This window comes from Phascolarctos cinereus, unplaced genomic scaffold, assembly GCF_003287225.1.
Source record: "Phascolarctos cinereus isolate Bilbo 61053 unplaced genomic scaffold, phaCin_HiC Scaffold_726;HRSCAF=1367, whole genome shotgun sequence".
In the NCBI taxonomy this organism is placed as follows: domain Eukaryota; kingdom Metazoa; phylum Chordata; class Mammalia; order Diprotodontia; family Phascolarctidae; genus Phascolarctos; species Phascolarctos cinereus.
The window spans coordinates 207,967,057-207,993,039 of record NW_027556098.1 but is presented as its reverse complement, the minus strand read 5'-3'; the positions used below and the strand labels follow the sequence as shown (position 1 = coordinate 207,993,039).

General features: G+C 37.4%; 1 protein-coding gene across 3 annotated transcripts in view; it reads right to left on the bottom strand.

Annotated features, from left to right (window-relative positions):
* ZNF385B (zinc finger protein 385B) overlaps nt 1-25,983 on the bottom strand; it is a 521,452-nt gene that overhangs the window by 360,424 nt on the left and 135,045 nt on the right. For 2 of the 3 annotated variants that reach the window (XM_078146952.1, XM_078146953.1), the window contains exon 2: nt 9,220-9,525. The exons of the other annotated variant lie outside the window; for it this stretch is intronic. In XM_078146952.1, the coding sequence (XP_078003078.1) occupies nt 9,220-9,523 (304 nt within the window). In that variant the 5' untranslated portion in view covers nt 9,524-9,525. The remainder of the gene's footprint in view (nt 1-9,219; nt 9,526-25,983) is intronic. 3 annotated transcript variants of the gene reach the window in all.

Sequence of the window (25,983 nt, the reverse complement as noted above, 5' to 3'; positions counted from 1 at the left end):
AACTGGAAGCCATGTCTTTACTCCAAATCTAGCATGCTCCGATGTTTTGTGCTGTCTTTAAGTATACCACCCTCAAAAGTGAGAAACAGAAATTCTTTCAAGAATTTTTTTTTACTTATTTAGAAGTTACTAGATTTCCCCAACTACAAGGAAAATAAAATCTGGGTACTTAAGCAAATATGCAACTGAAAAACCAATATTTAGGTAGAAATCCAATGTGATTTTTCAGTTGTGTTTGACTCTTCATGACATCATTTGGGGTTTTCTTGGCAAAGATACTGGAGTGGTTTGCTATTTCCTTCTCCAGCTCATTTTACAGATGAGGAAACTGAGGTAAACAAGGTTAAGTGACTTGTCCAGGGTCACACAGCTAGGCCAGAGGCCAGATTTGAACTCAGGAAGAGGAATCTTCCTGAATCCAAACTTTGCCACCTCCCTGCCCAAGTAGTAAACATAAAATCAGAAACACAAAACAGCTTGAACAACTTTATGATAAATAAAGAACTATAAAACAATGTCAAACTTAAGGGCATCTTTATTTTCCTTCTTTCATTTTTCTGTCCTATTTTAATCTTTTTTTAAATAAAAAGACGTATGACAACCTCATTACAAATAATCATAATTCACGTGTATATTTTAAAGTATGTCAAGAACTTTCCTCAGCTGAAGCAATGTGGCACAATGGATACCAAGAGACTTACAGTTAAGTCTGGCCCAAGTCCCATACTGGATGTATAATCTTGGGCCAGTCACTTAGCTTCTCAGGGCTTTAGTCTAGACAACACTTCAAGATGATGAATTGTGGGGAAAGTGTCAACCCACCAGGAGGAAGTTTCCTAGCTGTTACTTAGATAGATGCAATCTCAGGTCTATTCTATCCTAACAATATCCCTAAAGTATCACTGTTCCCTTTTTACACATAAAGAAATTGAGACACTGAGAGGTTAAAGTAACTTGCCCTAATTTGCAGTGTCAGAGGAAAGATAGGAACTGGAGTTGTACTTGCTTTCAACTTTATCATTCTTTCCAATGCAACACAATCCCTTCTACCATTTTCTTCTTTACCAACAAATATCTTCCTTTAGGATGAGGGGTGGGGAGGACTCCTCACTTTCCCTCTTCTTTCAGATCTAAATCTATGTCATTTGCTCCTTATAGGCACCATACATTTCTCTCACTGATTGGCCAACAATTGGTCCCAGCCCAAGCTCCACTTATTGCACCTTGTTTAGGCTCAGAGTGAAAAAATAGTAATTGTTTCTATTTTGGCCAGAAACCCTGAGGGTCTTCCCTCCCAAACTGAATTTTTTTTTTTTAGTTAGATAAAAGGTGCCAAGTCTTGGCTCATTTCTTAATCAGCCTTAATCACCTAATGGTTGTTTCCTCAGTCAAAGAGAGAACTGGGAAAGACCTTAGCTTTAAAAGGCCAAGGTCTCCCACTTCATGGGGCCATCTCCAGTCCTCCTGATTTCTATCTTGCCAGTGGACCCAGATGGCTTGGGAGGAGAAAGTGATGCTGGTGACCTTACACAACCTTCCCTCACTTAAATCCAATTTATTTGCAAGTCATGACATCATCTTCTTGATGTCATGGTCCTCTTCCAGAATGAAGGACGAACACCCCTCCCCCCAATTAATCAATGTACTAAACTCAGTTTATCCATTTTGTCCATCTTTGTAGACAATTTGACTTTTTACTGGATTATGCCCTTATGCCTTTCACCCACAAAATTTGAATTTGTAAGCACAATGACACTTTTAAGTTGATATGGATAAACTAATTATATATATATATATATATATATATATATATATATATATATATGTATGTATGTATGTATATATATAACATATTGTCAACATATTATAAACCTTGATTATCGTCAACTATTATTTTCCATAGTTGCTTATCTCCACAGGAGTATAAGTTTTTGCTGACTTTAAAAAAATTCATAACTCCACGTTTTGTTTGTATACAAGCAAATGATCTGTTAATTTAATCTTATAATTCCTCAGACAAGAATCAAGGATTAACATACCAGTGCTAAAACAAGTAGTTCTCCTTAGGTGTCTTCAACTTACGTGAAAAATCATACAATGCACAGGGAGACATATGAAGATTATGATGTGTATACATGCATTTGCCAGTGTGTGTGCTTCCAGTGACATATGCTAGATTCATGTTGCTCAGCAATGCTAATCCTAAATATTATTCCATGGTAAACTAGTTGAGCATGAAAGGGAGGGTAGGAGAGAAATGTATGGTTTCTATATGGAACAAAAGACAGCAAAGTCTGCTTAAAAAATGTTTCCCCTAAACAGCAATTGGAGATTTGTTTGATTTAGCCAACACCTTCCTCCTTGAAGAATCAAATAATCCCTGGGAAGGTTACATCATTCATTTACTCCTTAATATCAATTGTTTTTGTGAAAGTACATAACATCTTTGATTTCCTCATTATTTGCATTTGAGATTTGGGAAAAGAGGTCATTTTGGAGCTGGGGACAAATGGGAGAAGAACATGTCTGTTTGGAGCATACATAGCATAAGAATACTAGATAGTTGGTTATCAGGGAAAAAAGGAGAATTTTGGTCTGCACTTTGCAGTTTACCTTTGGCCATAGAGATAAATGCATAAATGATGGTAATCTTGCACAGCCCTCCCTCACTCAAATCAAAGTAAATTGCAAGTGATGTCACTGGCTCCCTAATGCTATGGTCCTCTTTGAGAATGAGGGACAAACACAACAACCAACGATAACAACAAATGCATACCACCATTGAAATTCATCTCTACGCTGTTTTAGGGACTTGGACAGTAGCACAAGATGCCAATGTCAGTGAGCCTTTAGAAGGCTTCTGGGTAGAATGGATCTCATCTGGAATAGGAAGAAGAGCCAAAAATAGATGTTGCTGTTCCTTCAATCATCATCCTTGACTCTTCTTACCCTCCCCTACCTTGTACCTCTTGCTACTGGTAGCAACATTGCAGGATGAAATTTTTTTTTAAAAAGTAAATTTACTGTTACCTGTGCTAGGCTGAGATAGTCACAAGAATGAGAGGAGCTTTTATTGGGTGCTTTGAAAAACATTAAGCATTCATTATTCAGTAATTAACCTGTTAAATGTATTTTGTTGTATTTTGTATTAATTTCTTCCATTTTTGTCATTTAATTTTAATGGGAGATGACCAACAGTATGATATTGAAAAATGCCAAGTTAATAAGCATTTATTAAGCTCTTACTATTTGTCAGGCACTATGCCAAGCACTAGGGACATAAACAAAAGGCAAAAACAGTCCCTGCCCTCAAGTAGCTCACTTTCTAATTAAGGAGACAGCACGCAAACAACTATGTACAAACAAGATATAGACAGTATAAATTAGAGGCAATCTCTAAAGGAAAGGTTAAAATTAAGGGGGGCTGGGAAAGGCTTCTTGTAGTTAGTGGGATTTTACTTGATTTTAGGAAACCTGGGAAGCCAGAAAGAAGGCAGAGATGAAGTGAGAGATCATTGCAGCCTTGGAGGACAGCCAGTCAAAGTGCATCAAGAGATAGTGTCATATGTAAGGAAGAGCAAGGAATGTCACCAGATCATAGAATGAAAAGAGAGAAGTGAGAGATTTAGAAAGACAAGAAGGGCCAAGTGATGAAAGCTTTAAAAGAAAATCTTTTCAGTTAGAACTTTGCATCCTAAGAGCTGTGTATTATGTGCATTGATTGTATTAAGTTCCCACTTGTCTACTCAAACTCCTAAGGCATGACTGGGAATTCAATTAGGTAAGCATTTAATGAGTGTCTACTGTGTTTCAGATTTTATGCTACTTCTGGGATACATACAAAACCAAACAATCTCTGCCCTCAATGATCTCTACTTGGGTGGGTTCTAGTGGTGGCGAGGAAAACAAGATGTACATAGATAAGTGAATAAATACAAAGTAATCTGGAATAAGGGAATAAGAAAAGAGCTTTTGTAAGATGACATTTCCACTGATTCCAGAAGATAACTATGGATTTCCAGAGGTAGAGATGAGGAGGGAAAATATTTTAGGAATAAGACACAGCCTTTGAAAAAGCATGGATGCAGAAGTAAAATGTCATGTCTGGGAAAGAGCAGTAAAACCAATTTGGCTAGAGGAAAATGAGTGTGTGAACAGGGGCATGTATAACCAACCTGGTGGCCATTCCTATATGAGTCATAGTACCTCAGCTCCAAAGTATCTTTGTCCCAAAGTATCTAATTAAGTATCTAATCACTTCTGTACTTAAGTATGTATGTAATTTAGTGCCTATATGTCACCTAAGGCTGGTACAAGGCAGGAGTTGCACCAGATACTTTCTACCTCCCGGTTCAGGGGGCTGGTAGGAGAAAGGAAGGGCAGAGTAAGAAAACCATTAAGAGGGCAGTTGAAAGTGATTTTTAAAAAGAGATTACCATCACTGACTTAAGTATCATATGTATATGAAGCTGGAGCAGTAGAGAAGGTTGGCCAGCAGGGAAGGGCCTTGTTCCATTCACATTTAGATTTAATCAGGCTTCTGTGTGTATGTGTGTGTGTGTGTGTGTGTGTGTGTGTGTGTGTGTGTGTGTGTGTGTGTGTGTGTCTATAAACTAACTTCATATAATCCAAGGATTTTCTACTATCCCCCCTTGCCCCAAACAATTTCACTAGAATTCCTATAAACAATTATCTCCATACATGTCCAAACTCATGATAGTAAGAGACTTCTAATTGCTATGGCAGAAGGCTCCAAACTTCCCAACTCCAATCTGTCTTCTGGGGGGATCGCAGGTGTGTCACTGAAGGAGCTATGGGCTTGTTTTTTTTTTTGTTGTTGTTTTTATACATTTGAATAAAAATATGCCAAAGTTTTGCCACCAGAAAAAAATGGTACCTATGTACCTAAATACATACCTGCCTCTGTTTCCAAGTAATCAGTTCAGATGGTAGACCAGTTTGAACCAAACCATATCAGTTTAGAGGAGTTTGAACTGTTTTTAATAGTACTAAAGCAATTTAGAGTGGTTTGGACAGAATTAACCACTTTAGATCGGTTTTAAACAAATTGAACTGGTTTAGGCAGGTTTGAACCACTTTTAAATAGATTCAAGTAGTTTAGACCAGATTAATCAAAGCACCCATCTTAATTAAGTACCTTAGTATATAAGTATTTAACTAAATGCCTACATAACTAGGTGTTTAACTGAATAGTTATATAGCTAAGTAACTGAATACAAAGTACATAATTTCCTATGGTATATAGGCACTTAATATGACTCTAATCATCTATATACTTAAATACTTGAATAGTTTATTATGCAATTAAGTACCTAAGTAACTGATTAACTTTTAATTAAATGACCTTTCATCTAAATATCTGTGTACCTAAGCAACTAAATACCTACTTCTAAACTTAAATAGACCCTTTTGAACTGGATTGGACTGGTTAAAACCAGACTTTTAATGAGAACCAGAGTAAAACCTACTGAATGAGTCTGAACTGGTTTTGATGGATTTGAGCTGGACTGAACTGGTTTAGACCAGTTTGAACTTCTTTGGACCACTTTGAACTTGACTTCAGGATATTTAAGTCAATTCCTACTTAAGTAGGTACTTCAGTATCTAATTAACTGATTACCTAAGTACCTAAGTCCTTTCTTATCTAAAGTACCAAAGTACTTAATTTCTTAATTAACTGCTTGCCTAAATATCTAATTACCTACTGTCTTAGACCTGGAATATATCCCTAATTAGCTATGTACCCAATTGTCCTAAGTACCAAATTGTCTTTTACCTAAATTCCTAGTACCTTAGTAACTAAGTACACTTCTGTACCTAAATTTAAACAATTTAGACTGTTTGAACTAGAATGGATAGAATGTACCAGATTTTGATCTTGATCAGAAACAGCTTAAAGTATATTGAACCTGTTAAGACTGATTTGAATAGGTTCAGATCAATTTGAATTGGATTAAAACAGTTTAGAACAGTTTGATCTAGTTTGAAATGGTTTATACCAGTTTTAAACTGATTGAACTGATTTAGACAATAATAGGCCATTTATTTAGCATATCTAAGTCCACACATAGAAGTGCATAAATAATAAAATATCTAAATTCCTTACTACCTAAATACCTTTTGACCTATGCAACTACATACCCAAAAGCCTCGGGACCTAATTATCCAATTAACTGATTGCCTAAGTACCTAATTATTTATGTGTCTAGGTACCTAAATTACTGATTTACCTAAATACTTACATACCTAAGTACCTAATTTCCTCTGTCCCTAAACACCCAAGTTCCCTAAGTACCTAATTACCTAAGTATCTAATTAATTGGTTACTAAGTAGCTAATTAACTGATCACCTAAGTACCTAATTAACTGATTAACTAAGTGCCTATAATTTTCTATGGAGGTGGATTTGGGGCCTCCCTAATTACCTAGGTATTTGATTTCTTTAATTATTTTGTTAAGCATTTAATTAACAGGTTACATAATTAGTTATATATTTAATTACATAATTGTCTATGTCTTTAAGTAACTGATTACTGATTACTAATTACTGATACTAAGTACCTATGTACCTAAGCCCCTTTGTAGCACCTGTTTAACCAGTTTGGACTAGTCTGAACTGGACGGAATCAGTTTGGATGGGCTGGAACCAGTTTATGCTGATTTGAGCCAGATGAGACTATTTTGAATGAGTTTGAACTAAGGTGAACCAGTTTAACACAATTTGAACCTAATTGAATTGGTTTGAACCATCTGCATTGGTTTAGAACAGTATGAATGGATTTAAACCAAATTAGGCCTGTTTAAACTAGTTTAGACTGGATTTAGCTAGTTCAAGGTGATAAGTTACTTATTTCATATATTTGAATACATAAATATATAAGTACATCAATACTGAAATCCCTAAACACCTAATTACCTATGTACCTTAGTACTTATGTACCTAACTACCTAAAATACTTAAGTGCCTACATCCTAAATACCTAAGTATTTGGTGCCTAAGTATCTAAGCACCTAAGTGCTTACTTCACTGGGTGCCTAAGTATTTAATTACATAATTATCTAAATAACCGTACCTAGGTATATAAGTACCTATGTACCCAAGTACCTCATTACCAAGGTACCTAAGTGTGTATATCCCTAAGTAGCTATGTAAGAAGTGTCTCATTTTCACTGATTACCTACTATGTTCCTAAGTATCAAAGTACCCATCCACCTAAGTGTCCATGCAAAGGAACATTAGATAGCACAAGATTTCTTCTTATGCTGGTCACTGACATATTGTGACACTAGGTATAAAAGCAAAAAAAGTAGAAATGTCCCTCCTTTGTAAACTCTTGTCATGCATGCCATTTACATTGACTTGTCATGGCTAAAGATAAAAATATAGCTAATTCTTACAGGAAAGAAGGAAACTAGCAAGCTCATGAATTGTTTACAAATTTATCATCAAGATCAATTTTCTTTATTTTGGGATCTTCTCCTTTTACTTAAAGCCATATGTGCTCATGAGGAAAAAAAAATGTCCAGCTATGTTTGAATTTGACACATTTTGTCCTTCATAGCAGAGATCTAAGCTTAGTCAATACCTTTGTGTAATTATGACATTTCCCCTTTGAAACTGTTATTTATTCTTCATAATATAAGTACAATGTGAATATTAATTTGTAAGCTTCCTGTTGTAGATATTTTTCTGGTATTCCTTCTTACACTTTTTTTAACCACTTGAACACCACAGTCATTACATACATAATGCAAGTAAGCAAGAAAAATTATTTTATGATAACAGAGAAGATTATGGGAGGGTTTTGTAAATTATTGTAAAATAATGATATCCTATAACTTAGAAGTCAAGGCCTTTTGTTGGCCAGCAAATATCATACAGGTAAAACAATTTAAAGGACTTAGGAGATTTCTTAAATGGCAAGTATTTTCTACCAGGATAGTCCAGGCTCATGCGGAATTAGATTTAATTTGAAATATGAATTTCCTCATCATTATTTCCAGCTTGCTCTTCCTATGCAGACAACTTCATTTAAGTTCAACGGACTATAACATGAATTATGACATAACACCACACAGTCTAAAATTATATACATGGAAATGCCACATGTGGGAATTTCTCTACATGCAGGAAATTCCTACATGTGGCATTTCCACTTTATCATGCTTCAAGTACAGCCTTCTGTGCCTCAGACAAATGCTTATTCAATTAGAATTTACAAATATTTCATCATTTAAAGAAAGGGTACTTATTTGTACCTCCAACTTAAAACCATATGATTTCCACATTTTGTAGTGGTCTCCCAGATATCTTTCTGTGTTGTTTTTGTCCTTGCACTTTGGACACTGCCAAAAGGATGGCCATGAAGAAAAAAGTGCTTTCCCAAAGGTAAGATAAATGTCCTAAGAAAAGTCAGGGGGGCAGCTAGGCAGCACAGTGGATAGAACACGGACCCTGAAGTCAGGAGGACCTGAGTTCAAATCTGGCCTCAGACCAGACACTTGACACTTACTAGCTGTGTGACCCTGGGCAAGTCACTTAACCCCAATTGCATAAAATGAAAAGTCAGGGACTATAATAGGAACACCAAGACTAACTAAATTATTGCTTCTACTCCAACAAGAAGTAAAAGTTAGGAGTGGGGTTTGTTGGGATTGACCCTCTGGAGGTAGGATGTAAATTTTGTTAAATCAGTTCCATTCCACTTCTGTTAGATCAATAATCAGTATAGCAACTCAGTAAAGGATGAGGATACTTAAAATGCACATGATTAGTGTTTTTTTTTACCTGCATGACGTAATCATATAAATAGTCAGTTTTTAAATATACTACTTTAAGTTATTGAGTAAAAAATGGATTAAAAAATTGAAGAAACTTGAATTTTTGTGAGAAAAAGAAATGATCTCATTTCTTCATTTTGGAAATATGCTTCAAAAGTGCATTAGGAAATGTTCACACATTCTTTGAATACAGGAGGGCTTATGCTCTGACATACAAATTGTGTCAGACATTGATAATCAAAAACTGAAAAGTGACAAATTGCTCCTAAAATTTTACTTTGGCAAGGGAATAGAATATCATCTTTTGTGACCACTGTTATAACAAGAAAAACTCATCTTTCCTAAAACCAATTTTTTTTCTAATAGAAAAGATCCACTCACCCATGTAAACAATGACCTCTCGACACTCCTACATACCTGTACTTGTGCCGACCAACAGTGACCCAGGGCTGGAAGAATGTGCAGGGATCTTCCCATCATTCAGTTGCTTCACCCTCTTCAGGTGTGATTTCCCATTGTAATGGACCTGAGCCTGAGCTGCAGAGTTCAGCTGAATATTGCACACATCACAGAAGGAAAAGAGAATTTTCTTTTTTTCTTTACTCAATTGAGAATCAGGTCGTTCATGCTTTGGTCCTTTGTCTTCAAAACCTCGTAGAAAGGTAGACATATTCATAATTCCATCTTCGAAGATGTAGTCAGGACTTAAAGGACGCTTCATACCTATAGAAAGAATACATGGTCCTCGAAATAAAAAAAACTGACTGGCCAGTTATTTCTTACCACATTTAAATTTAAAAATTTTAAAATCAGTATATTTGCATCCAAATTAGCCAAGCTCAGAAAAAATTCATCCATACCACCCAATACCAACTTAAAGAATATTTATTCATTCAAAAACCTGTATTAACTGCCTACTATATACAGAACATAGTATGACAAATCTCCTGCCTGCATGGAGCTTGAAGTTCAGCAAAGTAATAAGATACCTACAAATAATTATTATTATATACAATATTATATTGTAAGTGTATTTGAGATTTAAAAAATATAACTACTTAAGATCACAGAATTTCAGAATTAGAAAGGACTGCAGAGGTTAAGCAGAATTTGAGAAGAGATCCCCTCTACAACACATCTGACAAGAAGCGAGAGGAGGGAAGGGACACTGACACCACTCTGCCCTCATCACCTCCCATCTGGACTACTGAAATAGCCTACAGCCTCATCACTTTACCTAAAGTCTCTTGGAGCCACTGCAACTCATCATTCATTAAGCTGCCAAACTGATCTTCCTAAAGTGCAAGTCTGACCATATCACCTCACGAGTAAACTCCAGGAGCTCCCTATTGCCTCTAAGATTAAATATAAAATAATCTGTCTTTTAAAGTCCTTTGTAACCTGGCCCCTTCCTAACTTTCTAGCCTTCTTACTCTCCTCCATGTACTCTGTGATCCAGTAACACTGGCCTCCTGGCTGTTCTTTACACACTAGATAGATAGGTAGATAGATAGACAAAAATTTAAAAAATCTAGCCCCCAAATATTATAAGATACAAAATGTTAGTGACCAAAAGTTATATTCCTATGGAACCACATGTAAGGATATGCACCCAAAGTACAGAAAGGGACCACATGTGGGAAGAAGAGGAGGAGGGAGAGAAAAAAGAAAAGGAAAAGGAAGAGGTAGAAGAAATTTTGATATCTTAATTTGATATTTAAACCAGAAAGTAAAACGATTTTGGGGTAAATGAAAGGATGGTGCACAAGTCTTGTATAGATGGGCAAATAAATGAGTTGATCTCACTTTGTGGCCAAAGTTAACAAGAAATGATTGCATGTGATATTTGGTGAGCTCATATTACACTACTCATGATAAATATATATTTTTTTTAAAAAGACCAACATAGGAATAATAGCAGCCTATATGCCAAAAGTTGTTGTAAAGAAGATGAAGTGGTCTAAAAATTCTGTGAAGAATCTAGTAAAAACCTCCATAGCAAAAGAATATATGTTTTAATATTCAGTGACAATGTACAGATGACATTGGCAAAAAAAAAAACACCAAAAAACCAAAAAACATGTTGGAAAAATGTTTTGGGAGTAAAATATAAGAGAGATCAAAGATTTATATTCCACACAAAAGCCTCCTAACTATGTTATAAATTCTTTGAAAAAAAATGGAGATACTGAATGTGGCAAACACCAAATTGTATCATAAAACTAAAATTGTGCTTTGGCTGTATTTTAATGGACAAAAAATGACTCATTATAGATGTTGGAGCCATTCCTGAATCAATTATTTATGTGCAGTCTGACTTATTAGAAGATTAAAATGAATAGAAAAGTAGCAGAATATTTTAAAAGATATGGCATGAAATTAACAATGTAATCTGACCTAATTAAACAAATCATTGATATTAAAAGATGGGGAATGGGTGAAGGAATGGACATTGACATGGAATATAGGAATTTTGTACAGATTTTTAACTAATGTAAATTAATTTACTTAAAGAAGAGAAGGAAAGAGAAAGCTGGGAAACAATCTTTACAGCAAATGTCTCTCAAAAAGCCTTATCTCTCAAATATATAGAGAACTGAGCCAAATTTATAAGAATACAAGCCATTCTCCAACTGATAAATTGGTCAAAGGATAAGAACAGGCAGTTTTCAGAGGAAGAAATCAAAGCTATCTATAGGTGCATGAAGAAATGCTTTAAATCATTTTTGATTAGAGAAATGCAAATTAAAAAAAAAAACTCTGAGGTACCACCTCATACTTATCAGATTGACTAACTGACAAAAAAGGAAAATTATAAATGTTGGAGAGGATGTTACACTAATTGGGCCACTAATGCATTGTTGGTGGAATTATGAACTGATCCAACCATTCTAGAGAGCAATTTGGAACTATGCCCAAAGGGCAACCAAACTGTGCATACCCTTTGATCCAGCAATGCCACTACTAAATCTGTATCCCAAAAAGACATAAAAAAATGGAAAAGGACCTACATGTACAAAAATATTTATAGTCGTCCTTTACATGGTGGCAAAGTATTGGAAATTGAAGGGATGCCCATCAATTGGGGAACATTTGAACAAGCTGTGGTATTCCATATAATATAATAATATAACATTATATCACATGTATATTTACATATTCATATATAATCCACATTATATATAATATATTCTACATTACACGCAGAATGTAATGGAATACTATTTTGCAATAAGAAACAATGAATATGCAGATTTCAGAAAAACCTGAAAAGACTTATATGAATTGATGCCAAGTGAAATGAGCAGAACCAGGAAAACATTGTACAGTGTGTCAACAACACTGTATACTGATCAACTATGAATGACTCAGCTCTTATCAGCAATACAATAATCTAAAACAAGTACAAAGGACTCAAGAAGGAAAATGCTATCCACATCCTGATAAAGAACTGATGGATTCTGAATGCAGATTGAAGCATTTTTTTTTCATTTACTTCATTCTTTTTTGTGGTATTTTCTTTTTTGATCTGTTTATTCTTCATATGGAAATATGTTTTCCATGATAGCTCATGTATAACCTATTATCAAATTGCCTACCTTTTTTGGAAGGGGGAGGGGAGGGAGGGAGAAAAATGTAGAACTCAAAATCTTATAAAAATGAATGCTAAAAATTGTCTTGATGTGTAATTAGAAAAAATAATACCATTAAAAAATAAAAGCACCTGACTCACCACACATGTGATTCCTTTGCCAACTAGACTATGTGGCAGCCAGAACAACACTGGTTTGGAATATAAACTTGATGGAATGATTACAAGGATGATAATTATGGGTATTAACAAGATCAATTTACTCATCTGTAGAATAGGAATGCATTGATGGTTCCCAAGGTTCCTGCTAGATCTAAGCTTATGATCCTGTGATCCTAGTTTTGGTTCCTGTCTCTCTTCCACAACACAATAAGGAGGAGGAAAGGAAAAACAAGTATAAAGAAAGCCTGACAATAAAAGTCATCCATGAGGTTGGCACAGGAGCCCTGGGCCTGGACTCAGGAAGACCTAAGTTCAAATGTGGTCTCAGAAATTTGCTAGCTGTGTGACCCAGGGCAAGTCATTTAACCTCTGTCTGCCTCAGTTTTTAGAACTGTAAAATGGGGATTCTGACAGTACCTACTTCATCTCCCTGTAACAATAAAATGAGATATTTATAAAGCACAGCACTTAGCACAGTGCCTGGCACACAGTAAATGCATTAAACACACACACACACACACACACACACACACACACACTTATACACATATTAAATACATACACATACGCATTCATATATTATACATTCACACTTATACACACACATATTATATATAGAGATATACAAATATATACATGCACATTACATATATAATGTATGTACACATACACAGTATATATATGCATTATATATACATACACACATATATATATTATACATACATATACAGGTATACGTGTATCATATATACACACATATATGCATACACACATATATACATGCATGCATACATATATACACACATTGCATATATAATGATAAATATATACATAGGATACATACATGTACACATATACACATATACACACATAAACACACATATACACATATATTGTTTGTTGTTGTTGTTCGTCTCTGTCCCTTTGTTCCTGAAGAGGACCAGTGACATCAGGAGGGTGATGTCTTGACTTGCAAGTGAATTGGATTTAAGTGAGGCAGAGGTATGTAAAATTATCAGCCTCACTGTCCTCCACAGTCATCTGAGCCCAGCGCTAAGACACAGGTCAGGATGACTGGAGATGGCAGGGAGGCAATGGAGAACCTTGGCCTTTTTAAGCTAAGATCTTTCCCAAGTCTCAGTTTGTCTGAGGCAAAGCCCATTCAGTAGTTAAAAGGCTGGGTAAGAACTGATGGCAAAAGATGACCTAGTTTGCCTTCACAAAAGAATCAATCTGGGATGGGAAGACCCTCAGGGTTTCTGTCCAGAACAGATATAATTACTATTTACACTCATTCTGAGCCATCAAAACCCAAAGGATGAGTGAGAGAGGCTTGGGCTGGGACTTATTATTGATCATTCAATGAAAACCAGAGTGATTTGGGTTTGAAGGTATAGTCAGTTATCTCCATTTGAATCACAACAGGCTTAAAAAAAAAAACTTGGGTCAGCTAGGTGGCTCAATGAATAGAGTGCTCTGGCCTTGGAGTCAGGAGGACCTGAGTTCAAATCCAGCCGCAGATACTTAACACTTACTAGCTGTGTGACCCTGGGCAAGTCACTTAACCCCGATCGCCTCACCAAAAAGCAAAAAATAAAGTAAAAAAAAATTTGTTTTCCATGAAATCATCATGAAAATTTCATGAAATCAGTGAAAAACTACATGACACGAGTTAATTGTCCCATTTGGGGGGGGGGAGGAAGCACACACACACGATAATAAAATAAATAAGGAAAAAAAAAAAAAAAAATCTGCCAATGTCACCTATGCTACCTATCTGCTAATCCCACCTCTGTCACCCATTTGTTAATCCCACCTTGACAACTCTGTGCCAATCTTGCTTGGGTCACTGATCTGCAAATGCTACCTAAGTTACTTATGTGCAAATTCAACCTGTCACTAATGTGCAAATGCCAACTATGTCACCTAACTGCAAATATCCCCTTTGTCACCTATCTGTCACTATGTAACTAATGTCACATATATGCCAATGTAATCTATATGTAAACACCACCAATAGCTCTTATAGCCAATGTCACTTATACCATCTATCTGACAACAGCACCTTGTCAATTGTCTGTAATGTCTTCCGCTTCACCTAACCACCAATATCACCTCTGCCAGCTACCTACCAATCCCACCTAAGTCACCCATCTGCCAATGCCACCTGTGACACCAATCTCTAAATGCGACCTATGACACACACCTGCAAATGTCATCTATTGCACCTGCCTGTAAATGCCACCTATATGCTTTTACCAATGTCACTGATAGAACCTTTCTGCTAATGACACCCTTATCAAATATCTGCAATGTCTTTTATTTCACCTAATTGCCAATGCCATCTCTCTTACCTATTGGCCAATGATACAAAACGGCACCAATCTCCAAATGCTATCTATGTCATTTACATGCAAATGCCACCTACGTCCCCTAAATGCAAATGTTACTTTTGTCATCTATGACATGTCACATATCTATAAATATCAGCAATGTGTCAATGTCACCCAATGTCACTTATTGTCACCTATCCACAAATGCCACCTATGTCACTTCTGCCAATGCCACTTCTGTCACCCATCTACCACCTGTGACACCAATCTCCAAATACCACCTATATCATATACCGGCAAATGCTACCTATATCACCTCTCTGTAAGGCCAATATATCCCTGTCACCTATAACACCTAGCTGTCAATGGTACCCTTGTCAAATGTCTGATATGTCTAAATTTCACCTGTCAATGCCACCTGTGACATAATCTCCAAAATCCACCTATGTCATTTATTGGCAAATGCCACCTATGTCACTATGCACAAATGCCATCTCTGCCTCCAAAATGCAAATGTTGCTTTTGTCACTTAAATGGAAATGTTACCTTTATAAAAATGTCACCAATATGTTAATGCCACCCATGTCACCTATGAGCCAATGTCACTTAACCCATCTGCCAATGCCACCTGGGACTCCAAACTTCATTGATACCTATATCCCGAAGGTGCCATTGTCATCTAGGTGCTAGACACCTCTTTCACATATCTGCAAATGCCACTTATGTCACCTAAGGGTTGATACCACCTCAGTCACTTATCCGCTAAGGTCACTTTTGTCACCTATCTGCTAAGCCCACTTATGTTAATGATCTGACAATGCCACCTGTATACCAACCTTCAAATGCCACCTATATCATATAACTGTAAATGCCACTAATGTTAACTATTTATAAATACCACTAGCATCCCTTAGAGCCAATGTCACTTATACCACCACCTATCTGCTAAGAGCACCTTATCAATTGTAATGTCTTTCATTTCACCTAACTGCCAATGCCATCTCTGCCACCCACCTGAAAATGTCACCTGTGACACCAATCTCCAAATGCCACTCATGTCATCTGTGGGCAAATGGCTCCTTTGTCACTTATGCACAAATGCCACCTAGCTCCCTGAAATGCGAATGTCACTTTTGTCACTTATCTGAAAATATTACCTTTATAAAAATTTCACTAATGTCACTAAGGTGCCACTGTCACCTATGTCACCTATGTGCTGCTGTCACCCATGTCACCCACTTGCCAATTCCACTTTTGTCACCTATCTTCTAATCTCACCTAAACCATCTATCTACGAATGCTGACAGCAATCTCCAAATGCTGCCTATGTAATAGAAATGCAAATGCCACCTATGTCCCTGAAATGAAAACACCACTTTTGTCACCTATATGTATTTTGTCACCTATCGACAAATGTCACCAATGTGATAATGCCACCTATGTGCCAATGTCATTTATGTCACCTATCACCAAATGTTACCTAGGTCACCTCAGCCAAGGCCACCCTTGTTCACCCATATGCCAGTGACACCAATCTCAAAATGCCATCTATGTCATTGACTTGCAAATGCCACCTCTGTCACCGTCTGTAAATGCCACCTATATCCCTTACTGTCCAATGTCACTTATAGCATCTAGCTGCTAATGGCACCTTTGTCACTTGTCTGCAACATCTTTTATTTCATCTAACTGCCAACGGCACCTCTGTCACCTATCTGCCTATGCTACCTATGTCAACAATCTGTCAATGACACATGTGACACCAATCTCCAAATGTTACCCACATCATTTATGGGCAAATGCCACCTAGGCTCCCCAAAATGCAAATGTCACTTTTGTCACTTATCTGATGGCACTTTATAAAACTGTCACCAATGTGCCACTTTCATTTGTCATCTATGTGTCACTGCTAAATGCAATCTATGTCACCTATCTACTAATGCCACCTGTGACAGCAACCTCCACATGCCACCTATGTAATATAACTGCAAATGCCACCTATATCAGTTATGTGTAAATGCAACTTACGTCTTCTAAACGCAAACATCATTTTTGTCACCTATCTGTATATATCATATCTATGTGTCACTAATGTGCCAATGTCACCTATCTCACTCACCTGCCAATACCACCTATTTTACTTATCTGCTAATTCCACCTTTGGCAGCCATTTGCCAATCCATCTATGTAGCTTATCCACCAATGCCACATGTGATCCCAATCTCCAAATGCCACCCATGATATTTATATGCAAATGTCCCCTTTGTCACCTAAATGCAAATGTCACTTTTGTCACCTATCTGTACATGTCATCTATCTACAAATGTCACCAATGTCACCTATGTGCCAATGTTACCTATGTCACCTATCTGTAAATGCTATTTAGGCCACCCATCTGCCAATGCCACCTATGACAGCAATCTCCAAATACCACCTATATCCCTTACCAGCCAATGTCACCTATATCACCTATCCACTAATGGCACATTGTATGCAATGACTTATTTCATCCAACTATCCTTTGTCACCTATCTGCCAATGTCACCTGTCACCTATTTGTCAATCCCACCCATGTCATTTATCTCTCAATGTCACCTATCTACCAATATAATCTACATCACCTATTTGCCAATGCCAACTTTTTCACCCATATGCCAATGCTACATTACCAGTTTTCCAATTGAACTTGTGTCACCAATCTCCAAATGCTACTTTTGTCACCTATCTGCAAATGTCACCCATGTCATCGATCTACAAACATAATCTACGTTATCAATTTGCAATCATCTATGTCACTATCTACTAATGTCACCTATGTCACCTCTTTTTAAATGTCACCTATGTATTAATGTCACCTATGTCAGCTATCTAGAAATAAAAAAGGAAAGGTGCAAAACTATACATGAATTTCAACATCTCGGGTCCACATATGCTTCTTGAGGAAGTAGAGATTGAACTGGAGAAAGCAGCAACTGGGAAAAGCAACTTGATTAGATCAAGGACGTGGGTGGGTCCACGTTGCAGATGACACAGTTTTCAGGCATTTTGGAGGGATCAATTCTCAAGATACCTGAAGAAGAAAAAAAATACCAAAACCATAGAGAAAAAAAAGACAACTCAGACCCTATTATCCACTCCACCTCCCTAAAGGCAGCCAAGTGAGTATCAATAACTACCAAAAATAGGCCAACATTTCCATCTACATAAAATTTTAATGAGAACATCTACACATGCATTGAGGGCATCTTGATGAGGGTATCTGAGACAAGCTTTTGAAAGCGACATTCCACAGAAACCACATTTCACCATTACACAACTGAAATTTAGATAATGCCAGATGCCACTGTCCTTATGTTTGCTGACTAAAAAAGCTTTGATATGGCAAAGCAGAACATTGCTTTGAAGGCGCTCTTCCAATGAAGTATTTCCTGCACACATGTAAAAATTATATAAAATTCCTTAAAAGATATAATAGAGATGATTTTATTTTGATGATCCTTTGATCATTAATATCAAATTAATCTAAAAACTTCTGATTAACAATAGTGATAGCTAAAATTTATGTAGTGTCTACTATGTGGCAGGCATTGTGCTAAGCATTTTTCTCATTTAATGCTTACAACAACCCTGGAAGATAGGTGCTATTAGTACCCCCATTCTGCAGATGAAGAAACCGAGGCAAAATGAGGTTAAGGGTCACACAGATAGGAAATGTCTAAGTCTGGATTTGAGGTCAGATGTTGCAGACTTCAGGCCCAGGGCCTGATGTACTATGGCGCCACCTAGTGGCCCAAATAATATCATTAATATTATGTATTAAAGTCATCAAAGTGGGCTATGCTTACCATAAGTGTTAGACGTTGTCACGAAGAAGACCCAGCACGAAGTCCAATTCAAAGAGATTACCTTTAGATCAGGGGTTCTTAAACTGTTTTATGTGTGTTATGGACTCCTTTGGCAATCTGGTAAACCTCATGTCTGAATGCTTTTACCTAATTGAAGGAAATGCTAGATTTCACTTATATACTAGTGAAAATAAAGATGCATTTTCCCTCTCCATATTCATGGAACCACTGAAATCCAGTTTTCACCTTACTTCATATGGCAAGATCCTTCAGCTGCTCCAATCTGTGGATGACATTGTACTCCTTATCCCTTGTTTCACTCTCAATAAGCACTTATTCATCGCCTACTATGTGCCAGGCACTGTGCCTGAGCGCCTTTAACTTGCTGAGTGTGATTTCTGTACCAAACTCTGTGTGTTTATGTGTGTTCAATTCTCCATTATCCATTTCAGATGAGTGAAGTTAACCTAATGTCCTTCCCCTTACCTCTTCCTTGATTGTATTCTCTCCCTACTCCAATTATGAGAAACTCTTTTCTTCCTTCCTGCATTAGTGTTTGCCTCTTTTTATCTACCTACCCTTTTCTCCTCCTTAAGCCCTCAGAACTGGTGAAATCCAGGACCACTGTTTTTACTATTAAATGCCTTCTATATCCTTTGAAGGAAAACTTGTCTTTTTCAACTAAAATGTTAACACTATGTTATATGTCTCTTCCCAATTGTTCAAATAAGTTTACCTTGCTGAACTTCTCCAGACTTGTGTGTTTGCATTTCAAAGATCCTATTCAACTATGACCTTTTCATTACAGATTTATGAAAGTCCACTATTCCATTAAAGATCCATTTGTCTGTGTAGGATTTTATTCAGGTTTGCAAGGTAAATAATTCTTGTTTTTAATCCTATATTGTTTCTCTTGGCTTTTGGGATATTGCATTACAAGATTGCCTCTGATCTCAAATAGAAGCTGTCAGATCTTGTTTGAATCTAACTATAGTTCCTTGGTACTTGAACTCTTTTCTTTATGTTGGCAAGTATTTGTTTATTTATTTATTTTTGATGTGGGGCTGTTGGATTTTGGCTATGAAATTCATAGCACTTTTCCTTTAGGAGTTCCTTTCAGCAAGTGATCTGTGGATTCTTTCTATCTTTACTTTATCCTCTGGTTTTAACAAAACTACTCAGTTTCCATTCATGATTTCTTTCTTTTCTTTTCTTTTTTTTTAGGCAATTGAGGTTAAGTGACTTGCCCAGGATTACACAGCTAGTAAGTGTGAAGTGTTTGGTCTGAGTTCAAATTTGAACACAGGTCCTCCTGACTTCAGGGCCGGTGCTCTCTCCACTGTACCACCTAGCTGCCCCCCATTTATGATTTCTTGAAATGTAGTGTCCAGCCAGGCTTGGTGGCCTGTAATCCTTGCTACTAGGGAGCCTGAGGTCGTTGGATCATTTAAGATCAGGAAGTCTGACCTGTAATAGGCTAAATTGATCTGGTGTCCACACTAAGTCTGGCACCCATGTAGTGCACAGGAGGGTTGGCTACCAGTTTACCTAAGGTAGAAAGAATTGTTCCAGGTTGGAAACAAAGCAGGTCAAAGATCCTTTGCCAATCAGAAATAGGAGAAGGAAGGAAGGAAGGAAGGAAGGAAGGAAGGAAGGAAGGAAGGAAGGAAGGAAGGAAGGAAGGAAGGAAGGAAGGAAGGAAGGAAGGAAGGAAGGAAGGAAGGAAGGAAGGAAGGAAGGAAGGAAAGGAGTAAAGGAAGGAAGAGAGGGAGGCAGGAAGGGGGAAAGAGGAAGAAAGGAAGGGAGGGAAAGAGGAAGGGAGGAAGGGAAGGAAAAAAAAGGAAATATTATCTAGGCTTTTTTTTGTTTGTTTGTTTGTTTTGGTCATGGGTTTCAACTAGTCTCTCCTTGACCTGTTTTCCAGGTTAGTTATTTTTGATATCAGGTACCTTATATTTTCTTCTACTTTGATTTTGTTTTAATTTTTTTCCTGTCTCAAAAAATAAGTGATTTCTATTTGTTCTATTTTGGTTTTCAGAGAGTCTATTTCTTGGGTAAAATTTACTTTCACTTCTAAATTACTTAACCTCTTTTCAATTTTTTCCTCGAGATCTTTTATTTCATTTTTTAAAAATCTCCTGTACCATTTCTTCAAGGTATTCATATAGTCCTTGTGGAAAATCCTTTTTTTTTTCCTTTGGTCTCTATTGACAATTTTTATGGAGTTAGCTTTGCAATACTGTTTTGATATCAGGAGGTGTTTACTTTGATTCATACATTGTTTCAGTTTTAGTTCCCAAACTGGGACTGTACCAAGGCTAGAATCTGTCCTCTACTACACATTTTGGTAGAATGGTCAGCTGTTGGCTGTGCCCTTGTTCCCCAGGTTCTTCTGCTGACCTCTATATACCGGGATTTAGGGTTCCCTGGATGCTTGAGGTTCTGAATGCTATCAGTACCTTCTCAAGCATCTTAAAACAAACTGTTAGTGACCTCAGAGCTCTTGAACCTGGACTGTTCTCAGAGCTGAATACTTTCGCTTGCTTGAATATTTCCTAGAGAGTCCTATTTCTCCACTTGGAGATTTCAGACTGTCCTGGCAATGACTTGGGAACCCTTCACTGTCCCTGTCCCAAGACACAGACCTTTGCAAGCTACATGCTTCTGTCTTGGCACTGACTTTGCTGAGAAGAGAGAGGAAAGGAGGATTCTCTCCTCTTCCTGGAAGTCTGTTGTTTGACTTTTATGCAGTTCTGTGGTAGAGGATGTCACTTACAATAGACAATAGTTTCTCATTGGATTTCTTGATCATTATTCAATGTGGTGTGAATGTTAGTTTTTTTCTGGAATATGTACATGGGAACTGGATCATCTATCTTCTGTTCAGGGGGCAATGAATCATTCCACAAGTATTCCTTGAGGACTTATGTGCCAGGCACTGTGCTAAGTGCTGAGATAGAAAAAAGAGGGTATGGGAATTAAATCAGTGCCTGTTCGAAAGGAACTTACATTCTAATAAGGGAGAAAGTATTTACTGCACATAAATAAGTATATACAAGGTAAAAATAAAGTAGATAAAAGATAACCTTATAGGAAAAAGCACTAGTAGCTAGGGAAGCTAGGAAATGTCTCTTGTAGATGGTGGCATTTGAGCTTTTAAAGGAAGCTAGGCTAAAGAATTCTAAGAGATCAAAGCAAGGAAGAATAGCATTGTATGTACTTGCTGTCCCCAGCAAGTACATACAAAGTATGGAAATGGGGGCAGCTAGGTGGCACAGTGGACAGAACACGGCCCTGAAGTCAGGAGGACCTGAGTTCAAATCAGGCCTCAATTACTTGACACTTACTAGCTGTGTGACCCTGGGCAAGTCACAACCTCATTGCCTAAACCAAAAAAAAAAAGTGTGGAAATGGCGGGTGGAATACCATGTAAGAAGAACAATACATAGGCCCACATAGCTGGATTACAGAGTATTCATGGAGGGGAATAACTGATAAGGAGACTGTAAGGTAAAAGTGGTCAGTCTATGAAGAGCTTGAAATGTCAAATGACTTTATGTTTGATCCTATAGGTAACAGGTGGCCAGTGAAGTCTAAATAAGGGCGAGACTTTGTTAAATCTTTACTGTAAAGAAATCACTCTAGTAGCTCTGTGGGAGATGGATTGCAGTGGAAGAATTGAAACAGAGAGAACAATTTGAAGGCACTTTCAATAGTCAAACGTGGTAGAAGTCTGAACTAGGATTGATTATGTAAGTGGAGAGAAAGGAAGGCATATGAACCATGTCAGAGAGGTAGAAATAACAAGATTTGGTGACTGGATATGTAATGTGAAGGAGAGTAGAGAGTCAAGAAGGATAACACCAAGGTTATGGACTTGGATGACTTGGATAAGAACAAGTAATGCTGGGAAAAAAAGGAGAGTTTAGGGTAAACCAAAATGAGTGTCTTTAAGATGCACTGAATTTGAGAACCCCCTCTCAAGATAAGAAAATTTTCCCTTGAAAGGTATTGAAACCTTCCTTAAGACATCATTGGCTCAGCAGCAAGGCCCTTTGACCTGGCTCAAGCTAGCAATGAAGCCTCTATAGCCCTGGTGAAAGGCAGCAGCGAGGACCTGGGCCCCTGTACTAGGCAGCTAGTAGTGGGCCATGCCTGGCTCAAGCCAGCAGCAGACCTTGGGGGCGACTGAATCAGCAGCAGTGGCTTCCAGAGCTCTCAGCCCACAGTCAATAAAGGGATTGGATAACTGTCAGAAGGAGATTACAAGGGACCCTTTGCTGGCACTGAGGGAAGGACTTTGTAGTATTGTCCATCTTTGGTTTGGATGAGGAGCACGGGCACACTACAGAGTGCAGTCACAGAGGAGTGTGAGATCCTGGTGACAGTTCCAGGGTGGAAAAGAGTGACTGTGGTCACTTACAGACTAGGTCACAGACCTGGAGAGCAGTGATCACACCTCTCCCAAGGTCATACCACCTTGGAAAAATTAATAACTTACAGGGCCCCAGAACTAGCTCTGTAAACAGCAGCATGAAAAACCTGAAGCTTGGGACAGCATCCCCTTCACCCCCTTCCCTTTCACCCCAGGAGCAGAACACAATTTTAACATAAAGTCAAAAAGTCTGGAAAAATGAGTAAATAACAAAAGAAGAACCTGACCATAGAAAGTTACTAGAGTTACAGGGAATATCAAACACAATCTCAGAAGAAGACAACAAAGTCAAAGCACAGCTACACATAAAGCCTCAGAGAAAAATGTGAATTGGTTTCAGCCCCTCCTCCCAAAGAATTCCTGGAAATGCTCAAAAAGGACTTTAAAAATGAATAATAGAGGTAGAAAAAAATTGGGAGAGTGATGCAAGAAAACACTAAAGAGTCAACAGCTTGGTAAAGGAAGCACAAAAAATACAGAAGAAAATAACATCTTAAAAAACAGAATAGGTCAAATGGTTGGAAAAAAAGCACAAAAATATAGTGAAGAAAATTCCTTTTAAAAAGCAGAATTGGTTAGGTGAAAAAGGACTCACCGAAGAAAAGAATTCCTTAAAAACAGAATTGGGTAAGAGGAAGTTAATGACTCCATAAGACATCAAGAAACAAAACTAAATCAAAAGAATAAAAAAAAAGTAGAAGAAAATGTGAAATATCTCATTGGAAAAACAATTGGCCTGGAAAATAGATTGGAGAAGAGATAATTTAAGAATTATTGGACTGCCTGAAAAACATGATCAAAAAAGAGCTTAGACATCATATTTCAAGAAGTTATCAAGGAAAACTGCCCTGATATCCTAGAACCAGAGGGTAAAATAAAAATTGAAAGAATTCAATGATTACCTCCTGAAAGAGACCCCAAGATGAAGACTTCTAGGAATATTATTACAAGCATCCAAAATGGGACAATTCAAATATCAGGGAGCCACACTTAGGATGACACAAGATTTTGCAATTTCTACATTAAAAGATTAGAGGGCTTAGAATATGATATTCTGCAGGGAAAAAGAGCTAGGATTATAATCAAGAACCACTTACCTTGCAAAACTGAGCCTAATCTGTCAGGGGAAAAAATTGATGAAGTAGAGGACTTTCAAACATTCTTAATGAAAAGGGCAGAGCTGAATAGAAAATCTGAATTTCAAATATAAGACTCAAGAGAAGCATAAAAAGGAAAATGAAAAGATAAATTATAATGGATTCAATAAGGTTAAGCCGTTTATATTCCTACATGACAGGATTATACTTGTAACCTCTAAGAACTTTACCATTATTAGGGCAGTTAGAAGGAGTATATACATAGACAAAGGACATGAGTGTGAGCAGACTATGATGGGATGATACCTAAAAAAATTAAAATTAAGGAGTAAGAAAAAGGGATGCACTGGGAGAAGGAAGAGGTAGAATTGAGTAAATTATATCATACAAAAAAAAGTGCAAAAGAGCTTTTATAGTGGAGAGGAAGATGGGGGTGATGGCGGACAACATTTGAATCTTACTCTCATCAGAACTGGCTCAAAGAGGGCATGACATACATACTCAGCTGGATATAGAAATCTATTTTACCCTGCAAGGAAACAGGAGGGGAAGGGGTAAGGGAGGGTGGCAATGATAGAAGGGAAGGGGGATTGAAGGGGCAGTGGCCAGAAGCAAAACACTTTTGAGAAGGGACAGAGTGAAAGGAAAGAACAAGAAGGATAAATAGGGGGAAAATAGAATGGAAGGAAATATACAGTTAGTAATCATAACTTAAAATTTTTATAGCAAGTTTCTCTGATAAAGACCTTATTTCTCAAATATATAGAGAATTGAATCAAATTTATAAGAATTTAAGTCATTCCCCAATTGATTAATGGTCAAAAGGCGGTGTGGGATGTGTTCAGGGAAGACTAGTACCTCTGGTATGAAGGCTGCTTTCCACCTTTGGTGTCCATCTGATCCACCTAACTCTCAACTGTGGCTCCAAGGAACGGTAGCATGTGCAGTGGCCACAACCCAGTAATCCATTTCAGCAGACAGGTTAAACCAGGTTGAAGGGTAACCAAAGGGTCTCAAACATGTTGATGAATTGGGGGGATGCCTACTTCAAGCATGTGACAACCCTCCCTCCCCTAGTGGAATGAGCCGATGAGAAGAATTTGTTCCAACGGCCATGAAGGCACCTGAAGAGTGCTTAGAACTTGGTTGGACATCGAAGACACCAAGATCAACCACTAAATCTCAAACCATCACCAGTCATCTTGACTCTTTGCTGCCATTGGACTGTGATGGCTCTGGAGGGCAGAGTGAGGTTAATGACTTTGCGCAACTCTGCTGCACTTAAATCCAATTTACACATGAATCAAAATTTATCACCCATACCATTTTACCATTTTTACGTATGTCAAAGTCCTGTGGTGATAGACAAGTGATGAAACAGCAGGTGTGGACATACTTGGAGCTTGAGTTACAACCCTGCACACAGGCAGCCCAGTCTATAGGGTCATCTTATCATTGTAAGCAGCAGTGGGATTTGGCAGCCCACCTGAGTATCTGAGCAGCCTTTTAAGGATCATTTGCTCATTTCCTGGTGTGGGGAAAATGTCTAAAAATTGTCTGTTTACCAAACCTGGCCTGATTGTCATGGCAGGTGGGGATCCCATTCTGAGGTCAAAACACCAAAAAAATGCAAAGATGATTCCACTCATCATTGGTACATGGAATGTACACACACTTGTGGACAACACAAAATCCATTAGACCTGAAAAATGAACAA